General features: G+C 56.4%; 1 protein-coding gene across 1 annotated transcript in view; it reads left to right on the top strand.

The window, feature by feature from the left end:
* Positions 1-26,336, top strand: part of CDH4 (cadherin 4) — a 533,618-nt gene that overhangs the window by 383,476 nt on the left and 123,806 nt on the right. The window contains exons 4-5 of the mRNA XM_049650379.1: positions 848-1,074; positions 21,891-22,064. Of these exons, the coding sequence (XP_049506336.1) occupies positions 848-1,074; positions 21,891-22,064 (401 nt within the window). The remainder of the gene's footprint in view (positions 1-847; positions 1,075-21,890; positions 22,065-26,336) is intronic.

Raw genomic sequence — 26,336 nt, 5'->3', positions numbered from 1 at the left:
CCCACATCTTTATAAATACTACGTAACTTTATCCATCGTTTCTGTCAGCAGAATGCGGCACTGGCTGCTGGCGCCTCATAACTTACCTACCGTGGTGGCGGTGGCAGAAGCAGTCGTGTAAAAACAAACCACGCCGATGTGGTCCCAGCGAACGCACGGCTCCCGAGGTGCCTTTTCCCGCGCGGAGTTACGATGACCGGCAACGGAGTCACTAGGAGGGGCGGGCACCTCGGTGCCTGATTCGTGGTCGGGAAGCAAAGCCGCGCACGGGCCACAGCGTCAGCGTGCCGGCTGCTTCAGCCGCCGGGTGTCCGGGTCACCCGAAGGCCGCCGCCGGCCCCGGACCCGGCCCAGCCGCCCTGACAGAGCGCGCGGGGGTCGGGTGGGGTCCCTGAGGAAAGACACGCACCAGAGACCACAGCAGATCGCGGCCTCACTCAGAACACCGCTTTGGCCCACTCCTCCCCCAAACCCAGAGTCCTCGGGCTGAGGAGACGGACGCGTCGGGGCTCCGGAGGGTGCTGGGGGCACGAGGTTTGCAGGCAGTGAGTGGGGTCGGACGAGGGAGCGTTTGCGGGCAGAGCATCCCCGTGGCGCCTCTAACGGCCGGACTCGGAGTGGACTGAGACGCGGTGACGGGGGAGGTGGTGTTTCTGAGGCCGGCCACCCCCTCCCTGGGGGTAGAGAGAAAGCACGTTCCCTGAAGGTCAAAAAGTCGGTTTTAAATCATTGTTTCCCCCGTGTTGCGCATCAGGAGACCCGCTGCTGACGTGCAGCCACGTGAGCGCCCGTGACGCCCCGCTGCGCACCGGGCTGGTCCTGACCCTGTCTTCCTTTCCGCTTGCAGTCTCGTTCAGCAGCTGTCTGGGGACCAAGGGGACCCAGTATGAGACCAACAGCGTGGACTTCAAAGTGAGGGCGGACGGGACGGTCTTTGCCACCCGGGAGCTGCGGATCCCCTCCGAGCAGGTGGCCTTCACCGTGACCGCGTGGGACGGCCAGACGGCCGAGCGATGGGATGCCGTGGTGCGGCTGTTGGTGGCCCAGCCCTCGTCTGCGCGCCCGGCACACAAGGTAAGATGTGGCCCCACGCGGGGCTTGGCGAGTGGCCTCCCTCCTCTCCTTGAGGTCACTGTGGCACAGCGTCTGCAGAGTCCCCTGAGCATGGGACACGCGGCCGGCTGTGTCTGCCCAAGAGGACCATCGGACGGCCGCCTTCCCGAGGGACGCTGGCCTTGCGGGCAGGCGCACAGGCCTGGTTTGATACGTGGCTCTCGCCCTCCTGAAAGCCTTAAAAACAGAGGCCCCGCATTTCCGTGTCTGGCCGGGTGCCCCAAATTCTCCTGCCCGCGGCATTGGCCTCAGGCCTGGGGCTGCTGGGTGAGCGGGAAGTTCCAGCTTGCTTGGCCCCTGGGACAGGCCCGTGACACCCGGGCATCAGCCAGCAGAGGGAGAACGTGGACCGAGACCCTCACAGCTAACAGGGCCCCCGAATTATCCTGATGCAGTCAATGTGTGCGGCGGGTTAGCAGAAAAGAACATACCTTCAACTGCGTTCCCAGGCAGTCCCTCAGGAAAAGGCCCTGGGAAGCAGAGGGTTAAACCAAGTTGGTCAGATGCCTTTCTGTACATTTACCCAGAGCCCCAGGGGCAGGTGGTCTTCGAGCTTCCCAGGCCGGCTGATCAGCGAACCCTCTTCCTGGAACACCTTGCAAGACGGGTGTGCCAAGGAACCCACTTTGGGAAAACAGGGACCTGTGTGTTGTTTATCCTGCTTTTAAACAAACTGGAGGTGGTTTACGTTTCAAAAGAGAAAGCGGCAGGGCACCTGGGTGGTCTGTCGGTCAAGAGTCTGACTCGGTTCCAGCTCAGGTCGTGATCTCGTGGTCCATGGGTTCGAGCCCCGCGTCGGGCTCTGTGCTGACGGCTCGGAGCCTGGAGCTGCTTCGGATTCTGTCTCCCTCTCTCTCTGCCCCTCCCCTGCTCGCCCTCTCTCTCGGTCTCTCTCAAAATAAATAAACTTAAAAGAGAGAGAGAGAGAAAGTGGTGACGGGGCAGATAGCTCTCCCTCCTCGGTGATGGGCTGATCCGCCTGGGAAGGAGGTCAGGTGCCCTCATGGCTCATGGGTATACTGAACCGGGCATGGAAACGAGTTTCTAACAAAGGCGCCCTAGAGCCTCGCGAGCCTCGCCATGTAGATGCTACAGACCCCAAGACAGACGGACGTGGTTTTCCATTCTTTCCCGAGTGATGATGACAAAGTGCCGATGAGAAAAGAGTGAGCAAGGCGGGCCCCGGGGGGGCCCTTCCCTCTAGGCGAGGGGCTGGCAGGGTCAAGGTTCACGTCCCTGATCGCAGTGCAGAAACCCTGAGCCTGTGAGCAGAGGGTAGAGTTCCTCAAAGCCTGTGGAAGGCCTCAGATGAAAGGCGCTAATTGAAAACGTAATGACACCTTTTGTTAGGCGTGTTAACGAAGCGATTTCTGATGCAATTAATCCCGATTCCTCTTGGAAGGTGATTGCAATTAGTCCCCGCCACTAGAGCCCCTCCGGCCCCACGTCAGGCCCACCCAACAAGCACACGGGGAATCCGTGTCCCAGGCTCAGACCATCCTAGGGAGTCCAGCTGCAAAGTGCTGCAGGGACAGCACCCCTGAGTGTGTGAAACGTGGCAGGCAGTGTCCCTGCAGCTCAGCCAACCCAGCCCTTCTCTATTTATTCCACGTCACCTGATGGCGCCCCACTTCCTCTCACATTCAAACCAAGGGTACCTTGTCCTGACTTTTTAGGACCCTACCCAGGCCCTGCCTTAAGAGGTGGCCACTCCTCTGACCCTCAAAACGTCTGGAAGCAGGTGCTGTCACTGTCCCCACTTTACAGATAGGGACGCAGAGCCGTGCAACCACAGCCCCTTTGCTGCATGGGAGAATTATGTTCCAGAAAGGAGTGCAAACTGGCTTCCTAGGCACGGCTGAGCTCAGCATCATAAGGAGCCTGGCTGCCCTGGGTTAAGGTTTAAATCAAGGCTCCTCTTACTGGCTGATGCCTTGGGACGAGTCACATGACCTCTGTGAGGTTTCCTACTCTGGAAAATGGGATAACAGTAGGGTTGTCATGAGTATTATGTGAGATAATGTGAGTTCATGCAGATTGCAGACTCTGGAGAGCCCCTGCCACAAGGACAGAGCTCATTGCTATCATCAGCATGGCCCCATCCCCCAGAGTCCTGTGGTCCTGTGCCCATCACAGCCACTGGACCCTCCTCAGGGGGGTGCCCAGGGGCAGGGAGGAGGGTCTGTGCGAGACACTGAGTCACTTAGTTGGTTAAGTCCCTACAGAGACCAATGCCAACCTTTGAATAAGGTCACCCTCTATACATGGATTAAGGTCATGCCGTGTGGCTGATGTCCCTCACCACCCGCAAGAAGCAAATGTAAATCTTCTCTGGTGAAAAGTATCTCAGTAAGCCTCAAATTATCCCCGTCTTCTCTTACACACAATGTCTAGCGCTCGGCTAAAAGTCACTGGGCACCCGTGGGGACGGGACAAGGTGCACAAAAGTCAGATACAGAAGACAGTAATGACCCTTAATGGCTCCAGGTGACAGAGTGGCTCCAGGTAACGGAGTTATCAGACAGATATGATAATAACTGCACTCACTGTGTTCAAGCACATTGAAGACAAGCTTTTGACAGAGGATTAGAAGAATAAAAAAGAACTGAGCCGTTTATGACTGAAAAATGTAACAAACGAAAGAAAGAGTTCAAAGAGTCCATCTTTCTGCAGATTAGACACAGCTGAAGAGAGGTTTAGTGAAGCAGAAAATATCAGAAGGAAGAGAGTAAACGGTAACGGGCATGGGAGAGGTAGCACGGAGTTCTGACATGTGCACGCTCGGAATACAAGGGGGGATAAAATGGAACAGGAGTAATATTTGAAAAGACAATGGCAGAAGATATTCCAAAAACTGACAGCAGACATCCACACGTCGACTCGAAGCCCCGTGACCTCTAAGCGGGGTAACACAAAGAAAATTGTGGGTTAGCACAGTCCTGGTCCATTCAAGCCTCTGTAAAGAAAGAGCGTAGACGGGGGAGCTCGTAAACAACGGAGATGTATTCCTCACAGTCCTGGAGGCTGGAGGTCTGCGATCAGAGTGGCTGCGTGCTCAGGTTCCCAGGAGGGCCCTCTCTTGGACTGCTTCTCCGGACATCTTGTATCCTCAGCTGGCAGAGAGCGGATAGAGGAAGCACCCTTGCTCATGACCTTTAGAAAGTCACTAATGGGCACTAATCCCATCACGGGGGCTCAGCCCTCATGACCTCCTCCTCTGGTCCTAATCACAGCCCCCCCGGGAGCCCCACCTACTGATGCCATCACACCTGAGGGTCGGGATTCAGCGTATGAATTCGGGGGACACACACCTTCAGTCCCAACAGGTATTTTATGGTAAAATGTCTGAAAACTGGAGCCACATAGATCCGAAAGCAGACAGAAGACAGAGCTCCATGGAAGGTGGAGTGGTGACACAGAAGCTGGCTTCTCGCAGGGACGGTAGGGCCCGGAAGGTGGCGGGTGGTAACAGAGACAATTCTGTGACCCAGGAAAACTGCCTTTCAGGCAGCGCCACGACAGACTCTGACACAGGCAGAAACAGGATGCTTCGAGCCATGAGGTTAAGTAGGCGGAAATAGCTGTGAGCAGTGAGGGAGTGACACCGCGGGGGTGAAAGATACAGGACAGGTAAGCTGCAGACAGGGTGCACGGACTTGGAGGGTCTGGGATGCTCCCTCTGTCCTGGAAGATGATGGAAATCAAACTAATACAACACTCGGATAAGACAAAGACCCCTGTTAGAAGATCCGGGAAAACCACTGCAAGGTCACAGTGGTGGGCACATGGGGCACTGACCAAGGTAGACAGTATTTCGGGCCATAAAGTATATCTTAACTTGAGTTACCTAAAGTCTACGTAGAGTCAGTCTTGCCTTGTATCAAATTGAGAAAAAGATACCTATCGTAGTGACAGATAGTTACTTTCCCTTGGGATTTTCATGGGATTCTAACGTGATTATAGATGAAAGCATTAGGCTGTAGCCAGATAACTTAATGACCAGCTCTGTGCAAAGCATCCTGGGTATTTTCCGTGTATATATTTTCACCTCTTCTAGTCTGCAAACTTAGGCAACACTTTTTTTAAATGCCTTAAAAATATAATTTGTCCTTTACCTCTATTATCAATGTGAATTTTAAAAAAAATAAAGGTCTTTCTTGGGGCGCCTGGGTGGCTCAGTCAGTTACATATCTGACCTCGGCTCAGGTCATGATCTCACGGTTTGTGAGTTCAAGCCCCACATCTAGCTCCACACTGTCTCTCCCTCTCTCTCTGCCCCTTGCTCACTTGCACTCTCTCAAAAAATAATAATAATAATAACAATAAATTTTAAAAAGTCTTTCTTAAAAAAGAGTCCTACAGTTGTTTAAGTTCTAACGTAATAGATGGGAAAATGGAATACTAAAACATCGATCCAAAAAACGTCAAAGAAATGGAAGGAAAGAGTAGAGGAACCCCATTTTTCTCTGTGAGTAAAATGGTGGGTTTGCAGATACGTTGATCATTATAACAAATGAAAATAGATAAGCTGCTGTAATTAAAGGAAAACAAATTGACAGGTTAAAGAAAAGCCCCAGCTACATGCAGGTCATAGAAGATAGATCTAAAAAGCGTAAGGGTGGAGAAAAGCTGCAAGTGGAAAGACGTGGGGGAAAAGCCTTGGAGTTACTCATCAGGAGGAAAGTGGGGGCTCTGTTAACATAAGAATCCTGAATCTGGGGCGCCTGGGTGGCTCAGTCGGTTTCGGCTCAGGTCATGATCTCGTGATTCGTGGGATGGAGCCCTGCATCTGGCTCTGCGCTGAAAACACAGAGCCTGCTTGGGATTCTCTCTCTCCCTCTCTCTCTGCCCCTCCCCTGCTCACTCTGTTTCTTGCTCTCTCTCTCTCTCTCTCTCTCTCTCAAAATAAATAAATTAACTTAGAAAAAGGGGCGCCTGGTTAAGCATCTGACTCTTGATTTCGGCTCAGGTCGTGATCTCGAAGTTCATGAGATCAAGCCCCGCATTGGGCTCTGCACGGAGGGCTTGGGATTCTCTCTCTCTCCCTCTCTCTCTGCCCCTCCCCCATTGTCTCTCTCAAAATAAATAAACTTTTAAAAAAAGAATCCTAAATTTGTGTGCACTTAATAATACAGCTTCAAAATATTTAGGCAAAAGTTAGTGGCACCGAAAGGAGAAGTAAACAAATACTCAATTAACGGCAAAATTCAGCGAACACCTCTGAGAACATTTAGAGCAAGCAGACAGAATGCCAGCAAGGAACTAGAGGATTAGACGCACAGATTCAACAAGCCTGACCTCCCTGAGACAGGTCTGAAACAGAAACCAACCACGGCTGCGTGCACATGACCTTCAAATACACGTAAAACCTGCGTGAAACGTGGCCGGAGGCCGAACCTCCAACCAGGTCGCCCCACACTCCAGAGGTAGAAAATCCGAGCAGCGAAGCTAGAAATCCGTCACGAGGAAAGTAAGGAAAAGTCCCCACAGGTGTGGAAGTTGAGTCAGAACTTCTGACTGAGCCTCGGGTAGGAAAGGAATCCCGTGCCGGTTACAGAGTATTTGGAGCTGAGCCCGGGAAGCGGCAGCTGGAGCCACAGCCACGCGGGATGCAGGGTCCAGCCTGACATGCCCGTGAGAGCGGAAAGAGGGAGGAAGCCGGCAGTCTGAACCTTCATCTCAAGAAATTAGACAAAGAAGTGAAATGAAACAAAATAGAAAGGAGGAAACAGTCAAAGCAAGAGGAGAAAGTGATGAAATGAAAATGATAGAATTAATCCAGACAGCAGCTGACTCCAAACTCCCAGCTGATCAGACAGAGCAGTCCACGTCAGAAGTGAAAACTCGGCCTCACGACCGATCTCGCCCAGCATTTCAGTGTCTTGCCTACAGTTTATACCAACATATTTGAGAATCTTCCTGAAATGACAGAAGTGCACAGCTTAGCAAAACTGAAGTAAGAAGAAAATCTGAGCTGTTTCGTTAATAAGCCAATTTCCACTCAAATCCTTACCCCAAGGGCACGCGCACATGTGGTGGCCACACAGGAAGTTCTACCCGCCGTAAGGACGCGTTGAAGTTCACCCCTATAAACTTGTCCAGAGAGCCAAGCAGGCACCCCGTCCAAACCAGCCGGAACCCCGGAGGAGCAGAAAGGGTGGGTCGCTGTATGCCAGGCTGCTCGTAAATAGATGAAGAAACACCTGGGGCGCCAGGGTGGCTCAGGCAGCTCAGCGTCCGACTACAGCTCAGGTCATGATCTCCCAGTTCGTGGGTTCGAGCCCCGCGTTGGGCTCTGTGCTGGCAGTTCGGAGCCCGGAGCCTGCTTCGGATTCTGTCTCTCCCTCTCTCTCTCTGCTCCTTCCCCGCTCATGCTCTGTCTCTCTCTGCCTCAGAAATAAATAAACCTTAAAAAAAAATTTTTTTTAATCGCCCCCACTTGAGAACCACTAAACTACAGTAATCAAAATGGGTAGTTTGGGAGCAAAAACAATCAGATGCACAAATGGAGCAGAATAGCACAGAAAAAAAGAGGTAATGTTTTTTTAAAATTCATCCTCATGGAGGTATCACTTTCGTACAACGGAATTCTCCCACTTCACGTATCCAGCTTGATAAACCTTGTCATATGCGCACGGTGCAGAGTAATGCTCTGTGGCCAAGGTCAGCGCACCACAGCCCGCGGCCAGAGCTGACCTGCCGCCTGCCTTTTGATGGCCTGCAGGCTAAGAATGGTTTCTGTGTTTTTAAATGGTTGTATGAGTATCTATATTAATACCTTCAATTTCACTTCTTGGCCTGCAGTGTCTAAAATATGTCACTGTCTGACCCCTTAGCAGAAAGTTTGCCAAGCCCTCCCTAGGGTAATGGAGGAAGGACCATCTTTCCAGTAGATGATGCTGGACTGATGGGGTGCCCTTCAGGAAAAAAGGTGAACTGGCCCCTACCCCACCCCACACCCCAAAACCAGCTCTAGGTGGAACGTTTTCAGCGCGTGCCGAGGGCTTCCTGCCCGGTTTTGGGTACAGCGGGGAGTTCAGATGGGGACAAGGTGAATGGGGGGTGCGGCCGGCAGAAGGTTCTAGAGACACAAAGCGCCTTTATCCGGGAGCAGTCTACAGGCTGCAAAGTCCCGAGAAGCTCTTGCAAAAGCTCCGAAGCACATCCCTCAGGGACCCCCTAATTTCCCGGTTCTGTGAATCCCGAGTCTCTCGCGTCCCGCTCTCTCCGAGCCCCGCCCTCTGTGCCCGGTGTCTGAGCGATTCGGTGGGGCTGGACAGCACGGACGGCTACGTGAACCGTACGAATTTGGCAACACTTCTCCTCCTTTCCTCTCCTCTCTTAGCAACTATTCAAAGGCGGCCTTTTTATGGGTAATACCAGCAGTGCTGGAATCTGGAAGAACTTTTTTCTGTGCAGTCTTGCAGGAAAGCTGATAGCAATTCAATTAGAAAATGCAAATGAGGTCACATATTTCCCACCGGAGTGCCGAATCGCCCCTGAGGAACCAGAGCAATATTCTGGCCTAACAGTAAATACTGAAGATAAAGTTTCGCACGCGGCTGTCAGCGGACTGGCTGCGGTGGCGCTTCGAGGCGGCAATATGGGACCTGTGGGTATAGTTTGCAAAAAAGAAAGTGTTGTTTATGAAACTAATCCTGGCTCTTAACGCGCACGTCAGCGTTTATGAAAGCCACGCTCAGCCGAGCGGCGCCCACACCCAGCCGGGCCCAGAGGCTGGCGCGGATCTTGCCGCGAGGTATCTGCTTCCCCACGCGTGTGGGCTGAAAGCGTCCCCCTGAGGAGTGTATGTTGGGGTGAGGTCCTTCAAGGGGGCCCCAATCCAGTGACCGGCGTCCTTGGGAAAAGGGGACGTCTGGACACAGATGCGCACGCAGGCAGAGCTCTCTGGAGGTGGAGACGGACAGCAAGTACGTTTCTGTGAGCCGAGGAGGGCCAGAGGTCGCCGGCAGAGCACCAGAGTCCAGGAGCGAGGCCCGGACGCGTTCTCCCCCTCGGCCCTGGGAAGAACTAACCCCTGCTGATACTTTGACCTCGGACTACCGGCCTCCAGAACCCAGACGGTAAATGTCTGCTGTCGACACCCCCCAGGCCGTGGTTCAGTGGCTTTCAGCAGGTGTGTGGCCTCATCCGCCAGCCAAGCGGAGGGCAGACAGACCCCGTGTAACCCCCCAGGGCTCCGGATGCCCTCCAGTCCCCTTCATACAGCCGCCTGGGTCCCCAGTACAGTGAGGACAAGTGTGGCCAAGATCTTGGTGCTTTAGGCCTCACGGTCCAGCAGCCTTCCTCTCTGTGGTCCATCACTTCTCCGTCTCAGGGTCTGCCCCCCAGACCCACAGTCTGTCACCCCTGCATCCTGAGCGCGGGCCAGAACCCATTACCGGCATCACCAAGGGCACCCAGGTTGGTCCCCGGTGGAGTGGAGGGGAGAACCGGTTCCCGCCGTCCACCCGAGAGATGGTAAGGCCGGCTGGGTCAGGAGAGCCCCCAGGTGAGCGCCACAGGGCTGTCGTGCCCCTGCCTGAACCCTGACACCCAGATTCGGCGGTTTCAACCGAAGGGGGGGCCCACAGGCTTTCCGTGCGAGGTGTCGCCTTGGGAAAGTACCCAGGGAATGGAGTGTGTGTCTTCAGAAAAAACCTTCCAGGAGATGCCTCAGTGGTCAGCGAGGTGCAGACAGGGTCCGCGGTTCTCCGTGGGGAGCCGAGTGCTCACGCGCCCCGCGCTCCCGTGGGTTCAGCCCACGTCGCCGCACGCGGGGCCTGCTCCTGGCGGGACCGCCCCGGGGAAGCCACACATGCAGATTCTCGTGTATCGCCACACCCGAGACCCGCACAAACCGCTGGGCTGGTCCCCGTCCAGAGCCGGAGCTGGCGGCCACAGCCCGGTCAGCGCCCCCACGCCCATGGGTCTCCAGGGGTGAGCAAAACTTCTCAAACTCATGGCATTTTAACTGTTTGTTGGCATGAAGCACGCAGCGACTGTTCTCATTGGTGGAAGGTGCCTCTCGGCTTCCTGATCTGTCTGTGGTCTCGGAGAAGGGCCCTTGGGGCAAGTGTGACTTGTCCCCGACCCTGCCTCTCCCGGCCTGCGGTGAGCGGGAGGCACCAGGGAGAAGGTCAAACGTAGATGATGTTTCAGGCTGTGAACGGCCCTGAACAGGTGCCCGAGTCAACCCTTCCTTTTGCAGAGGGGTGGGGGGGGGGGGCGGGGCGGTCGTGACAGGGCCTCCGCAGAGCCAGCGAGAACCCCCATGATGTGCCCGGCCAGACCCAGCAGGGACACTGCCCCAGGCACCGTGTCAGCGAGACTTGATGGGGAGTGAGCCGGAGAAGTCCGGGTGGCTCGCTGCTGATCCGCACGGCACCGTGGACCCCACACGGAGGGCCACTGCCAGGCCAGGCAAGGAGGCTTCCTGGGAGGCAGTCAGAAAGGTCCCAGGTCACGTCCCTTCCCGGGGGAAGGACGACGGAGTGCTGCCGCGTCCCCACCAGACAGCACCCTGCCGCAGGCTCTGTTCTGTGAGGCGGGGACACCACCGGGAATTGGGGGGGTGGGGGCTGAGCAGCAGGCAGGGGCCGCTGCGGTGTCCGGGGCTCAGGAAGGTGACGTCTGAGCTGAGCCCTAAAACACGAGAAGCCGGCGCTCCAGACCGAGGCCTCCTCCCACCCCGGCTTCTCCGTCCTCTGGCAGAATCCCGTCTCGGCCCCACCAGGCCTGGGCTGCGGGGCCTCCGGCACTCGGGGCGCTTCTCCGCACGCTGCCTCCCCGGGGACCAGGTGGGCGGAGACGGCGTGCACGCCTGCGACCGTGAGCCCTGCAGACACGCGTTTGCCCGTGTGTGCCCTGCTCACCCTCACCCCGGGGCCTGTGGCTCTTGATGGGGCCAGTGTGCGTGCGTGAGCGTGTTGGGGGCCTTGCAGAGAATCCCCGCCCAGGAAGTGTGGGGCGTGAGGTGTCCACGCTGCCCTCCTGTAGCTGTTTCAGATGAAAATCGAACCAGGTTTCCAGACCAGCACAGGTTTCTGGTTCCTTCCAAGGCCTGGGCTCCCATTTGGTATTTGGTTAAATACACAATCCTTACTCCTGAAGTTGTTTGTGAAAACAACAGCGACGGGGTCACGGGCACCTTCCGCCACGACAAGAGCCCCCAGCACGGACAGGGACACCTGTGAACCTGAAACCCGCCGGCGGGGCGCTGACGTGGCCTGGAGCCCGTCCCGTGGGCCCCACGTCCGCGGTAGACGCTGGGAATAGACTGGAGGCCCAGAGTCCCCAGGCGCCTTTCGGGGGGGACATAACGGGAAGTCGGCTTGAGTTAAGGCTCTCCGTCAGACCCTTCCCAGGTCCTCACCGAAGCCTTCCAGAATCATCGACGCTGGCGAAACTGACCGTTTTTCTCACCAATTGACGCCCGTGTGCGAGAGTCCATTCGGTTCCACCGCTAACAGCTCCCAGAAAAAGTGACACAGTTTGGCTTAACTTGATGATTTAATTTCATTTGGTTTTTTTACCGCGATCGTATTTTTTCCTATAAACAGAAGAATAATCCCATGTAAGATGTTTGTAACCAAACATTTTTCGTGATTCTCTAGAGCAAGTTCTCTACCAGGGCGTTCAGAGAAGACTCGAGGCATTTTGGGTTGTCACAGCGGGGGGACGGGGGTGTTTCTGGCATCGAGTGGGTGGGGCAGGATTGCCACCCAGCGCCCTACAAATGCACAGGACGGCCACACCCCAGAGAATGACCCAGTTCCAGATGGCGGCAGTGCAGAGGTGTGCAGGCCCCGGTCTGGAGACGGGCGCTGGGGGCCGTGGGCCAGCTGGGGAGGCGGGGACCATGAGCGGCTGGCCGGGCACACGGCAGTGAGCCGAGGGCACGCACGCACACGCCCGCACGCAGGGGCCTGTCTGGACGTTGTGGGGTCTCCTGTCCTGCTCTTCTGTGCTCGGATGGGGATCCTCATCATGGTCCGCGAGCATGACGTCTGCACACAGACTGCCCATCTCACATGACACCTTCCCAACAAAATGGTGCCGACGGGAAAAGTCCCTGAGCAGCGGTGACTGAACTCTTTCCCGCAGGGCCGCTCACAACTCCCCGACCTCGGCGGCCTGCTTGACCCCGGTGGGAGGGGGTGTCAGGACCGCCCTTGGTGTCTGCACTCGCCCTACCGGCCACAGGGCAGAGAGGGGCCAAGGGCCAGGCCCAGCTGCAGCTGCATGACGGGACCGGTCACTGCACCTGCCAGGACCCCCACCTGGCCAGGTGTGAGCGAGGGCTGCACCAGCCCCTCCCTCCCTAAGTGGCCTGGGCGTGCCTGAGCGAGGCCAGGGGGCCCCCCACTGTCACCGTCACTAAGACTCTCCTCCCAAATAGACACTTGAAGGCGCAACCATGCTGTTCTGTTCAGGAGACCTCTCTTTGTACGCTCTCCGTGGGAGTTTTCAAAACGACCTCCCTCCCCTTCCTAGAAGAGATCGGAAGTAAGAAATACCATAGCGGTGCATGGGGGAGACAGCGCCTTCTTCCACGCAGCAGTGTCGCGGAAAGAGACTCCACTAAGCACCTCTCCGAACCAACCTCATGCAAATGTGTGTTTAGAATGGCTTGCGTGTTCTCTTTGCTGGAGAACGGGGATGCGTCTCCCTTGTTTCATTTTGTGTTTGGTAAATACCACTTTACTTTGTCCATCCTCAGCTACCATGGAAACCAGCCAGAAGGGTGCCGACACTACCCTAAATATTTTAAACATACACGCTTGCAGGCAGACATGTACCGGTTTTCAAATGCACGTCGAAAGGGGAGTAGGAAGAGAGGAGCGAACGATTGGTGTAGACTCAAGTGCCTCTTTCGTTAGGAATCTCATTGCCCTCAGTGAAAGTCAGTGCCACGTGTGACACTTGGGTGGGGGGCACGCTATTTATGGACGCACCTGTAACCCAGAGCCGCAGGGAGGCAGTGAAATCAGGAGGGGCGGTGAGCCAGAGGCAGAGGCAGAAACGACGCTCGGGTTCAGGGGATAGACCCTCACCGCCCTCGTGCCGTCAGAGGTAGGGCCAGTTCACGGCGCAGGATGGCATGTCACACCCCACTCAGCCCCCGACCGCCGACCCCTGTGTAACCGGCCACCTTGGAACCCCTGCCCCTGAGTCTCGTGTTTATGGCTGAGATTGGCCACGTGTTTACCAAACAGTAGGGCCACCCGAGAGCGGTCGGATGAGCTTGTGCAAATAGGCGTGTGGTCACTCTGTGTGTGCGTGAGAGGTCACAGGTGCCCCGGGGGCCCATACTGGACCCCGGCGGAGGCAGCTTGGCTAAAAGGAAAGACGTACCAGCTGCGTTCTCTGGAGACTGCTCGGTGTCATGGGAGGGAAGGGCTGGTTTATTTTTGGAAAAAGAGAAGCTCGAGGCCTCACCAGGGCCCCCAGAGCCTTCCGTCCCGTGAGTGCAGATGTTCCTGTCCCGGGAGGCTGGGGGTGACAGGGGTCTGTCTGCAGGGCTGCACTGCCGGTCAGAGACATCAGGTGGCCCGGGGACCTTCCCCAGGAGGCACCGACTCGGGGAATGCAGACCAAGGGGGAGGGGGCGGGCACGCCTCGGGATGCCGACCAGGACCCCCTTGGTTAAGAAGACGTCTCTAGGACATCAGACACTGCACCCACGTGGCATGTCCCACAGGGAACTAACTTGAAAATGTTTCCATGGATTCTTTCATCGAATCAGATGGACTTGTGCTCATGCTCTTGTCTCAAAGTGGAAGGAATTTGAGGTGTGAAGGGAGCATCCAGCCTAGACCTGAGGACGGGGTGGGCTGGGCTGTCAGGGACGTCAGGCTGTCTGTCGTCTGTGACCCCACCCTCAGGGGTCGGGGCTGCTGGGCGCCCCTTAGAAACACAGCCCTTGGGATCTGGCATGTGGGAATGTTGAAGCGGTTCCCGGGTTTGTGCCGCCTCCTGGGAGGAGTGACTTCTGAGCCACGGCTCCGGAGAGTGGCCCACGCTCTCTGTACCCATCGCACTTTGCAAAAGCGCCAAGTGTCCCCGCCTGAGGACCGTGCGTGGGAGCGCAGTCCCGGCTGTGCTCCAGAGCCCGGGCTTTGCACTGGGCTCCTCCCACCCCGCCTGTCTGTTCAAGAGGCTCTTCTCTTGGCCTCGCCCACACACTGCTGTTTCTCTAGTGTCCCTGGGCATCACGTCTACGCCCTGTGGGGCTGGTGCTTGGCTCCAATGCCCCCCTCCCCCCGCCGAGCGTGTCCACCGTGCAGACCCCTGGACCCCACCCTGCAGAGCCCACTGTGTTGGGTCAGGAGGGGGTGTGGCGGGACCTGCCGTCTGCGTCCCTGTCGCAAGGAAAAAGGGACACTGTTACATATTCACACACTCACCGCTTAATGCCCACCTCCAGCCAAGATGGCGGGGAAGTCACCCCAGGGAGACACCTGGAGATTCTGTCCCGAAGGCGGACGCTTGATTATTTATCCCCCCTGTTTACCTTCACCTCTGATGTTTTATGAGTCAGCCCGTTTACTTACAGCCAGTGCTCACGCTCGGCTTAATAATTCTATGCCCCTAACAGGTGAATGGTTAGATAATAGAAGAATGTGATGAATTATAACCTTTTGCATGTCGATTGGAGGTATGGATGATTATAGCCTTCCCCTGGCACTATTTTTCTTTCTTTTTTTTTCTCCTTTTTCAAAAAAAAAGGCGATAATTTAAATCCTGCCTCAGGTCAGTTTTGCATTATTCACCTTTCGCTGGTGAATTGATGATGGAGGGAAACGACCCAGCTTCTTCCTCATATTGAGGAATCCCTGAAGACTTCACCTGGAGGTCACACTCAATTACACTCACAGTCAGACACAGAGAACAGCCCTGTGGTGCACGGAGAGCAGGACCGGGCGGCACAGAGCTGCCGGGAGCGTGGGAGAATAATGTGCCGATTGAGGGGCCGGTGGGGGGAAAGCCCGCCTGGGGAGAGGGCCTCGCAGGTGGCTGTTGGGGTGCAGGTTTGGACGGGCAGGGCTCGGGGCTGGAAAGGATGGTTTCTTCTAACATGCAGCTTGCCCGTGAACTCGGGGGCCTCGGCCTCGCTGAAATGGAAGGCTGCTGTCCTGGGCGGGCCGTCCTTCTGTTCTCAGGTCCATTACCTCCCACCTCTCTCCCTAAAATAACAACCGTGGTGCTGAGTGCAAGGGCCAGGTCACATTATCCCTAGGGAGAGAGGACACCTGCCTTTGGGACTTGCCCAGAGAGCCTGCCGGGAGGGACCTGCCAGGGCCACACATGTTGGCCTGGAGGGACCTTAAGGCCACCAGTCCTGGGTCCCCCAGGCCCCCAGGTGCCACAGACCGTCTGCAAAGGGACCAACCCCACAGCCTGTGCAAACACAGGATGGCATTCTGTCTCCTTGAAGTCGGTGTCCGCTGACACAGGGAGTCCAGACTCCAGCCCAGCGGGGGATGACCCCTCCCCAAGTCGTGGAGTGAGGCTGACCCCCCCAGGTCAGGGCCTCAGCCCACACCCTGCACCCCAGCTGTCCAGGTGGCCCCAAAGCACAGAGCTCATCCAGCCCCATGAGCCTGGAGACCAAGGCCCAGAGGCTGTAAGCCACCCCCCCCCCTGAGGCCCCACTCCCGGCACTGGGACGCCCGCCTGAGAAAGTCCCCCTAAATCCCGGTCCCAGAGCAACGTCAGCAGAACGAATCCAGTACAGAGCACTGCTGATTCAGACTCAGCGGGGAGAGGCGATCGGAAACGGGAAACACTTTGTGAATAAAGCTAATTAAGAAATAGCGGATTTAGGGTTTCACGAGTGAGAGTGTGGCTCTGTGTGTCTGCACCGCGAGACACGTCTCCCCAGGTGGCCGGGCTCCACACCCTTCATCTGCCCCTTCTGGGAAATGCCCGTACGTGCTCGGGGCGGGGTGGGCTGTGCCTGGGGCACCTGGGCACCAAAGAGTGTGCAGCCTTGAGCAGGGTTGTGGCTGGGGTGTTTGGAGGGGAGGGGAGGGGAGGGTGGGGCGGGAGGCAGGTGGGGCTCTACCCGTGTGGCCAGGGAGACCAGCAGCCCAGGTAGTGAGGGGTGGGGGGTCCCCCCCCCGCCCCGTCGTACCCTAATTCAGGGCAGGGAGCCCATCCATCCCGCAGCCGGGGGTAGTGCCCTCCCCTCCTGGGGGAGGCCACCATGGCAGATGGCGTGCCAAGCTCGATGCCAAGGTGGACACTCATGCCTGCCCATGTCCGGACAGGGCTCTGGGATGGGCCCATCCAGGGACACCAAACCCTGCCTCCAGCATCCAAGAAGTCTCCTCCCTGGGCTGTCCCCCCCTCCCCACCCACCACCGCCCCCTGGCTCAGCCCCGCCCTCACTACTAGGCAATTTGGACGCATTCCTTCTCCTCCTTGTGCCTCAGTTTCCTTAACTGGGATGTAAGGTTATGGGACAGTCCTAAGCCCACCTGCCCCTCTGAACACTCGGGGCTCATTCCAGGCCAAGCCACCACCCCCAGGTGTCCAGGCTAAAGCCCCCCTACCCTGTTCTCTCTGCACCTCTGGGAGTCCAGTCCAGCCTGCAGAGCCCCCTCCGGCGTGACCCTTCTTGGGTTTCTTCTCCCCACCGTGAGCCTGACAGTAGGGCTGAAACCCCGCCATCTGCCCTATGCCCTCGGTATCACCTTGTCACCTACACTGCCCCCGGTAAGGGCCTCCTCGTTTCACAGGAGTGGAACCAAGGCTTGGGAGTGCAGGGGTCAAAACAAATACCGGCAGGGCCAGTGAAGAGCAGCCCGTGTCAGACCAGCCCTGTGACCCCGAAAGCCTGCAACATCACCCCCCCATTCTACTTTATTTCTAGGCCCCAAACAGCCCTTGAATTTCATGAGGGCATCTGCCTGATTTTTGAGGCACCCACACCGTCCTGCTTCCACACCTGCCCCCTTCTTGGCTATTCATTCTCCCGACAACAAACTCCTATTCACCCCTCAGTACCCCACTCAGGTAGAATATCCCCCTGAAGCATCTGTGCCTTCCCAAGATGGCCTGAATTGCAGTGCCAGCTCGAACCCGCCTGTTCCTGGCTCCGTGCTGCTCACTGTCCCATGGAGAGTGTGGCTGTCCTGAGGACTAAGTCGGAGATTACCGGGGCCCGTGGCGCCCCCATGACCCGTGACAGCCATCACTGTCATCAGGGCTCCTGGCCTGCCACTCCACACGAGCACTTGAGGGTGGAGGTTGAGGGTCACTCACTCGGCGCTCAGGAAGCATGGGGAACCCCACGTTTACATCTGTCCACTGAGTTTGCTCTGTGCCGAGTGAGTGGCCGTGAAGCCCAACGACCTCCCAGGCAGGGCAGCACCCACAGCGTGGGGCCAAAATAATGCCTCGGCCCCCTGCGGGCGGGGTGCGTCCACAAGCTGTCCGCACCTCCAGGAAGTTAACCTCTTCACCACACCTTCTTGGGCATCCAGTAAGAGGACAGCAGGACCAAGTGATTTCCTCAGGGCTCTTTGTTCTCTGGATGTGCAGGTGTGAGCTTGGCCGGATCCAAAGGTCAGTTCAGCAGCGAGGACCCCCCGCCCATCCCTGCCAGTAATGACCCTTCTAGCTTGGATGAGACTGTAAAGACCCGGTGATGGGGTGTGGCCAGCCTATCATGATGCCGGGCTGTCGGTTTGGGGAAAATTATAGTGTTATAGACACACACACAGCATACAAACACACACGCACGTACATGTGTATGCACGTACTCGTGCACACACATACATACCTGCGTGCGTTGCACATACACGCACACACACGCACGCACCTATAGACACCTGTACGTGCACACGCACGTGTATAATTTCTAGTAACAGTGGCACAGAGGTCACGTTCGTTCCACTGTCCGACACCCGGCCATCATTTACTCAGAAATACAGAATTCGGGAGCACGTTGGGAAAATCCGCGGGTGTCATCCATTAGGAAATATTTTTGAGAGTAACTGGAAGCATTATTTATAACTAGCGCAATTGTGCATCGGTGTTTAGGCGCCGTGTTCCCAGTGGGCCCAGGGTGACCGCGTGTCAGAACGGCACGCTCGTTCCAGGGGGGCAACCGATCATCTGCACTAACGTTTCTGCCCGGAGACGTGGGCGTGTCTTCCAGGCTGAGGCTGCACGGGTCTGGCATCGATTTTCGCCAGATTTTGTTATTATATGTGTCTCACAGCTTTAAAATAGTAGCAAATATGTGCAATTTATTTAAACAACACTAGGGAAATTAACGCCATGCAAGCTCGTCCTCAGCAAATGAAGATAAAGCAGTTCAAAAAAAAAAAAAAAAAAAAGCAGCTTTATGAAAACTCTTTAAAACCCCGAGCCTGAAATACAAAGGACTCAGGTGAGCGTTCTGCCTGCTGGCACCCAAGCCTTGCCGGTGGGGCAGACCTGTGTTCTCCGCACCGTCACTGGGGGAGACATCGGGGGAGCCACAGATGGCCAGCACCCACCCCCGGGGCTGTGCTTGTGGCCGGGGCTCCCTGGCATCTCGTGCAAGGCTCCCAAGTCCGGCAGGCTGCCCTCAAGCAGACACGCTTAAGAACAAACACTAACCCTGTCCCTCCTCCCGGGGCAGGTGCCCGGGGACAGGCGAACTATTTAGCTGCGAGCTGAGGAGCCCCCAGACCGGGCTGTGGAACGCATCCGTCACCTGGGGGCTCCTTAACACAGACTGCAGACAGTTCTCCGGGAATGCTGACTCCTGCCGGGCCTCCGCACACATGACTTGAGGACGGGTAAAGGGGATCTGACCTCCAGGCAACGAGACCCACGAGTGAGGGGTGGCACTCATCCAGGGACTCCGGTCTTGAGGTCTGACTCCCAGGTTCAGATCCTGTCCCTGCCCACTGAGCTGTGTGACCTTCTGAAGTGACCCGGCCTCTCTGAGGCCCCCTCTGTGCCTCCCTAGGAAAGTGGGCTTGAGGACACATCCTGCTGAGTCGGCGAGGGGAGTTCAGGCAGAGACCGCGGGGGACGCTCACGGCCCACAAGGCGTCAGCTACTCATGTGGGCAGGGAAGGCAGTTGTCTGTGCCCGGGCTGTGAGGGGACCGTGTGTGGCCAGGACCGTTCTGAAAGCGTTTCTGTGGTTCTCTGTGAAGCTCACGGAGGAAAGTAAGGATGCGACCCCATCGCTGTGTCATCCTGAGAGCCGGAAGATGAGTCACAGCAGCCATTGGTTTGACGTGAACAGAAGTCAAGGCCCCCGGGGACGTGCACACCTCGCGTGGCCCCTTTCCGATGAAGGTGGGGAGTGGTGGACGAAAGGCTTGTGGTTTTAGTTGCCTCAAACGCTCGACTGCAGGAGCTCGGGCCGGGAGTCCGCTGGGGCCTGGGGGGCGTCCCAGAGGGGGTCTCTCCTTCCCCTGTGGCTTGTCCACGTGGCATTGCCTGTGGATGCGGGAAGAGTTTACCTTTTCATCAAGTAGGCAGTTTTGTCCACGTGTACTTAACTTATTTCTATGAAGTTCTTTTGAAAAAAAAAAAAAAAAGTGGGGAAGGTCCTGGGTCCTCAGACGGCCGTGCTCAGACCACCCAGGCCCATCTTGCTGGCAGAGGGTGGGACCCGCCGTGGCTAGAGGCGGGTGGACTGTGGCCAGGTGCCGTGGGCTGTCCTATTCCAGGTCTGTCTTTGCCTCGTGAGCCGTGATGTGCAGCTGGCTCCAAAGCAGAGTCAAACGAGCACCAGCCATGAAAACAGTGCTGGGGCACCTTGAAAAGGAGCAAGGAGGCGGCACACACACAGACACCGTGCGTACTCGAAGCTCCGCACAGACGCCGGGCGCGTGCGTGAGGGTCTGCAGACACCGCGTGTGTATGCGAAGCTCTGCTGTGGCTCCTTTAATTATAGAAAGTCATATATGTTGCAATATTCAGAAATACAGAAAGGTAAAAGGAATAGAGTAAAATTGGGTAAAGCTCACTGGTGAGCAGAGAAAACAAGTTTACATTTTGATGTTTCCTTCCAGTCTTCTCTGTGTCCTTACACACACACACACACACACACACAAATAGGGACTTGTGCTACGTGTATACTCTGTTGCCATTCTCCACTCACATTATTTGATGGACATTCATCATGTCCCCGTCTCCAAAGGGTAGCTTTTAATGACTCTGTAATATCCCAAGATACAAACATAGCATTCTGCATTTAACTACAATTTAGGGGCGCCTGGGGGGCTCAGTCGGTTAAGCATCCAACTTCGGCTCAGCTCATGATCTCATGGTATGTGGGTTCGAGCCCCGCGCCGGGCTCTGTGCTCACAGCTTGGAGCCTGGAGCCTGCTTCAGATTCTCTCTCCCCCTCTCTCTGCCCCTCCCCCACATGCGCTCTGTCTCTGTCTCTCTCTTTCTCTCTCAAAAATAAATACACATTAAAAAAATCTTTTTGCCTATTATTTGCGGCTATCAGATCTCCAGAGGTTTTTTTCCGATTATTTTCATTACTTGATGTATACATAATATCCATAATATTATTACAAAAACATCTGCAGTGAACATTTTATATGGAGACGTTTGTTTGCATGTAGTGTTTTGGGGACAGATTTCCAGCTGTGGAGCTACTGGGGGTTTTTTTCCTAATTTTTTTTAATTGATGTACAGCTGACAGCAAGGAGCATTTTTGAGGCTGTTGTTGGACTGGCACAAAGCAGCAGAAGGCTGTGGTTAGCCCCCAGCAGCATCCGGTCAGGGCTCAGCCACCATCCAGTCCCAATGGCTGCCCCATAGGCAGGGGCTCTGATGGCTTTAGTTGCCATAGCAACCCTCTGAAATCAGTGTTGTTATTGCCAGCCCCGTTTTATAAAAGCAGCTGGAGTTTGGAGGGACAGAGCGACTCGCCCAGAGTCAGTGGACCTTAGGATGCACATCGACACGAGACACCGGGTCTGCCTAACGCCGCCTCCTACACCCTCAAACATCGCTTGAGCCGACTAACACGGCACAGTGCACAGGACTGAAGATCCATTCATTTAATCTTGTCAGTTTGACAGGTGAAGAGAGTATGTCACTTCAGTTTGCATTCATTTGATTAACGGAAGATGTGAACATTTTTAATAAGCTTACTGATTTTTTATTTTGCCATGACTTTCTATTCATGTCCTTTCCTGTTACCAAAAAGATTTAAATTTTTTATTGATTTGTAGGAACTCTTTATATAGTGAGACTCTCCATCCTTTGACAGATTTGTTGTAAATCATGTTTACCAGGGTTATCAACTGTGTTTAGGGGGTGTTTTCATAAACAAGAACTTTAAATTAAACTGTGTTTTCCAGGACGCCTGGGTGGCTCAGTCAGGTAAGCGTCCAACTTCACTCAGGTCACTATCTCATGGTTTGTGAATTGCAGCCCCATGCTGGGCTCTGTGCTGACAGCTCGGAGCCTGGAGCCTGCTTCTGACTCTGGGTCTCCCTCTCTGTCTGCCCTTTCCCTGGTCCAACTCTGTCTCTCTCTCTCTCAAAAATGAATACACATTAAATAATATTAAAAAAAATAAAAATAAATAAATAAACTGTGTTTTCCCTTGTGATTTTTTTCCCCATTCTTCCGTTGCTTGATTTTTTCCCCCTAACACTTAGCCACTTTCCCAAGCATCATCCAGTCTCTCTGTGTTGATCTAGGACAGAACAGATTCTCTGAACAGATGCCTTTTCCTCTGCGCAGAACTTAACCAGACTTCTTTGACTCTTCTCTCCCCCCCTCCGACTAATGCTGCAGAAAGGGAAGCCGAGTGCCGGTCTGGACGCCTCTCAGCCTCCGAATGACACGCTGTTGCCGTGGCCCCAGCACCAGAATGCCAACGGGCTGAGGAGACAGAAACGAGACTGGGTCATCCCACCCATCAACGTGCCAGAAAATTCCCGCGGGCCCTTCCCACAGCAGCTGGTGCGGGTAAGTGGAGACCCCTCCTGCTGGCTGGGGAGGGTCTTAGCTCAGTGCGTCCTCTCCTCCGGGATCTTGCAGGTGAGTCTGGCGGGCTTGTCCTGGAGCGGGAGCACGGGATGGGCTGCACTCGGTGTCCAAGGTCAAGATGGTAATGAGACTGCACGAGACAGAGATCAGAAGGGCAGCCTCGTCCTCCAGGGAAGGGGGGTCCGGCCGGACTTGGGTCGGCTCGCCTCTGCTGATGGAAGGAGGCGGGGTGGCGACTTGGGCATGCCCTTTGTCCTCTGACACGCTTCTTTGCTCACACTCTTTTCCAATGACGACTAAGACACTGGACGGTGGAAAGACGGCGTGTCCGTGCTGGGGATGACGGTGGTGGTGGGAAGTTCCGGAACTTGGGACGGAGACCGTGACCCCAAATTCGGGGCTTTTGCATCCCTAGAGGGGGGTGGGGCTCCTGCAGTGCACGAGCTCCCGGCCCCCTCCCCAAAGGTGCTTTCCCTGGGAGAAGGGAAGAATCGGTTCTACAGATCTGTGTTTCAAAATCAAGGCCATCAACTAGCACTTCCTCCTTCCCTTTGGAGAAAATTGCAACCCAGTGCGGCCAATACTTTGGTAAAACGACGGCGAGGATCCCGTTTAGCGCCCCATCGTTGGGGAGCGCCTCACCCCACTGGGCGGGGTGTTGCCACGGGTGGCCTTCCTTCCGGGGGCTGCTGAGCCTGTCCTGTCTCCGCTGCACCCACGGAGGGAGCTGGGCTGTGCGTTTCAAATGCAGACACGGAGCAGAGCAAGGCAGCGGGCCCCGCAGCCGATGCCCCTCCACACACGCCACGGCCGCGGTGCCCCGCCACAGAACCTTGTTCACCCCCAAGCACCAAGCCCCTAAAACCCTCGGAATTTCCTGCCCCTTGAAAGCGCTGGAGTTGTCTTTTGTTATGTTAATGGTGACTTTTGGAGAGTCCCCTAAGGACTGGGGACTGATTGCCGGTTGCCAGGGGAACCGACTCCGAGAGGGGAGACCTTACTTTCAGCCCTGCCCCCCAAAAAGCCTGGGACGGGGAGGGGCTGGAGGTCAAGTCTGTTGCCAGTGGCCAGTGACTTAATCAACCAAGTCTGTAATGCAGCTTCCATAAAAACCCCGAGGGACAGGGTGTGGAGAGCCTCCTGTTGGCGGCCCGGGGAGGGGCAGGGAGCCTGGCATGTCCGCATCTTACCCATCGGGGGTTCCTGAGTTACACTCGTTATGACAATCTAGCGAGTAGACTTGCTCTGGGCTACGAGGGGGGGTCGTGGCAGGCCCTCTGGGTGGGAGCCGCGATGCGGGACTGAGCCCCTCCCGTGGGACGGACACCTGCTGTTTTCGCAGCCCGCGTCAGAATAAACTGTGTCTCTTAAACTGCAGACACCCAGCCGGTGTCACAGGATTGCTTGGTGGGGGAGCCCCCCACCCTCGGGGGTCAGAAGTGTGGCCTGTGTTGCAGGCGCGTGAGGGCGCAGGAGGGACGCGGGACAGTCTCTCCACTCGTGGGGAGAAGCCACCCTCTGACCTCAGTTCCCCCTCCCCCGTGAGACGGGGAGCTCGTGCTTTCCAGAGCCCCTCCTGCCCTTGAGTGTCCTGACTGTTGGGAGGTCCCTGTGATGCAGGCACAGGCTTGAGCGAAACGCTCAAGACGTGAACCCCAACCTGGGGGTAGAGTCCCAGGACCCCGTGTTCAAGGTCAGTGTGCCAACCCCCGGCCGCCGACAGGATGAGGGTGCTGATGACGTAGCTCTGTGGCCCCCACGTGTGTGCGCCCTCTCTGCCCTCAGGGACCCGCATCTGACTAGCACTCGTCATGTGCCTACCTAGTGTTTTTTGTCAGGGATTCGTTTCTAATGTAAATTAGGCTAAGAGGAGACTTTATTTGCGGTCACAGTTGGAAAGCTGGCATTGTTGGCTGCGAGGAAGGCTGACCGCGAGACTCGCAGAAGGCAGAGAAAACACAGCTGTTGGTGTCTGGCTGTGTAACTGTCACCCTCAGAGCCTGAAGGCTGCCTGGGACTCGTTTCTAAGGGAGGCGAAGAGCAAATACCAGCCTTCCGAAGAGGCGGTAGTACCAGCAGCTTCCTCTTGAATGTCATCAGGATGCAAAGCCAAGTGGAAGGAGAGCCAGCTTGCCGTCGTGTGGTTCAGCCTTACTTACGGCTTCGTGCTTCGCACTACTCAAAACTCCGCTTAGTCGGAAGCAGTTGCTGTGACTCAGGGGTCGCCAGACTTTTTCTGTAAAGGCCACATAGTAGCCATTTTAAGCAGCCAACCAGGTCCGGGTTCAAATACTCAACTCTTTGCGGTACGAAAGCTGCTGTAGGCAACGCGTAAACTATCCCCGTGTCTGTCTTCCAATGAAACCTTATTTACAGAAACAGGCACTGGGCCAGATGTAGCCCAGTTTGCCAAGCGCACGTCCAGCTTACCTCCCAGCATCTGGGAAGCACCCTGGCCCACCTCCCCGGCACTTGGCGGGAACATTGTAGTGAGCGCGCGACCTTGTGATGGGTACTGAGGGCTCTGGTCTGCTCACGCACCGCAGGTGCACGCGTGGTGTTGTGCGTGCATCCTGGCACTTCTGGAATGTTCTGCTGTCCTGGCTTTCAGAGTTTCTCAGGTTAGTGGTCCTAGTGGGGACACACGAATCTTTCCTCCTCCGCGCCCATCCTTACACAGGCTGTGAAAGGTACCGTAGGTGGAGCCCCCGACCCGCGAGGACTCCCAGGGCCTGTCCCCTCCTGGATGATGGAGAAGAAGACACTTCTGTACTTTCTACCCGAGGGACCCGCCGTGGTCTCGGGGGCCAGTCAGTCGTAGCTGGAGGCAAGAATAGCCAAGTCTCCCCCGCCGGCCGAGCCTTCGGCTCCCACACGGCCCGTGGATGCATTGATGGGGGAGGTGGGTGGTCACAAGGACATCTGTGTGCTCCGATGGGGGCCGTGCCGCCTTCCAACTGCACAGCTACAGAGCTGGCTTCGCAGAGCAGCTCCGGTTGCTGCAGAGCCCCTGCGGACGCAGCATCCCGAGGACCCCCTTGCCGCTGACACGTCTAACCTGGACCTCGAGGAAGGAAACGGGAACGGGGCCTCAGGTGTCCGCCGAGGAAAGCAGGGAACCGGTGCCACCAGCTCAACCTCGCTGTCCCCTGGCCCGCCCCGTGGCTGTGCTTTTGAACAAATTTGTCCTCCGCTCCGCAGACGCCCTGGCGTGTCCAGCAGCCCCCATAGGGAGGGCCACCTCCATGCTGGGCGCGGCCACTCCAAAACAGGCCAGGAGCTGAAGGATAGGGTGTGGGTTAGTGTTAGCTAACTGCTATCAAGGGCATTCCCGGAATTTCAGAACTGAACACAAGACGGGTTATTTCCTGCTCCTGTGAAGGTGGTTTGGGGGAGGGGGGCTCTGTACCACGGTCACTCGGGGCCCCAGAATGAGGGCTGCAGGACTGGCTAGGCCTGGCCGTGGCATGCACTGATTTTGCCTGAGGTCCACTGGCCGAAACCAGGTGTGTGGCCGTGCCTTACCGCAAGGGACACGGAGAAACGTGGGCCAGCCGTGCAGGGAGGGAAGGGGATGTGTGTCTCTGCCCCCGGAAGGCTCCCCTGTGAGAGCGTGTGTGTCCTTTCGTCTGTGACGGCTCCCCTGTGCCAGGGAGATGGGGCGAGGGGTGGCCTGACGAGAGGTCAGACCTGACCCTCCAAGCCTGGTCTTCGCCCCACGGCCCCCTTTGCTTTCTCCACAGCACTTAGCACCACGTGACTTCATGATCGCTACTGACGCATCAAAGCACAGGCCTCCCGCGCCTCTACTGTTGTAAACAGCAGGCATTACGTTCATTGAGTGAGTGATGGAAGCAAAGCCCAGTGGGGGGCGCTGCCTGGGCGCCCAGCGGCTCACACACCCTGGAGGCCGGGGCACCAGGGTCCCGGCAGAGATCTCGGCCCCTCCTGGTGGGCCTTCAGAGTTTCTTGCCCGATGGTGGAGTACTTTCCGTGGAACGGAATCCCAAGCCGAGCTGGGATCTTATGGGGAGATGCATCCTCAGCAGATGGAAAACAGAATCTCCTTACAGTTTCTGTAAGAGATTTGTCTTTCCCAAGTGCACGCCCAGTGATCATGTCAGAACTCGGGGCAGAAGCACGCACACACGTGTGCACCCGTGCCATCCCACGTGATAGCCCACGCGTACGACCCCCACACTCTCATGTGCTCACTTCCTGCCTCCCTCCTCCTCTTGCCTCTTGCTCCCT

Source organism: Panthera uncia, assembly GCF_023721935.1.
Source record: "Panthera uncia isolate 11264 chromosome A3 unlocalized genomic scaffold, Puncia_PCG_1.0 HiC_scaffold_11, whole genome shotgun sequence".
Taxonomy (NCBI): Eukaryota; Metazoa; Chordata; class Mammalia; order Carnivora; family Felidae; genus Panthera; species Panthera uncia.
Note: the sequence above shows the minus strand (reverse complement) of the source record. Positions and strands in the feature narration are given on the sequence as shown.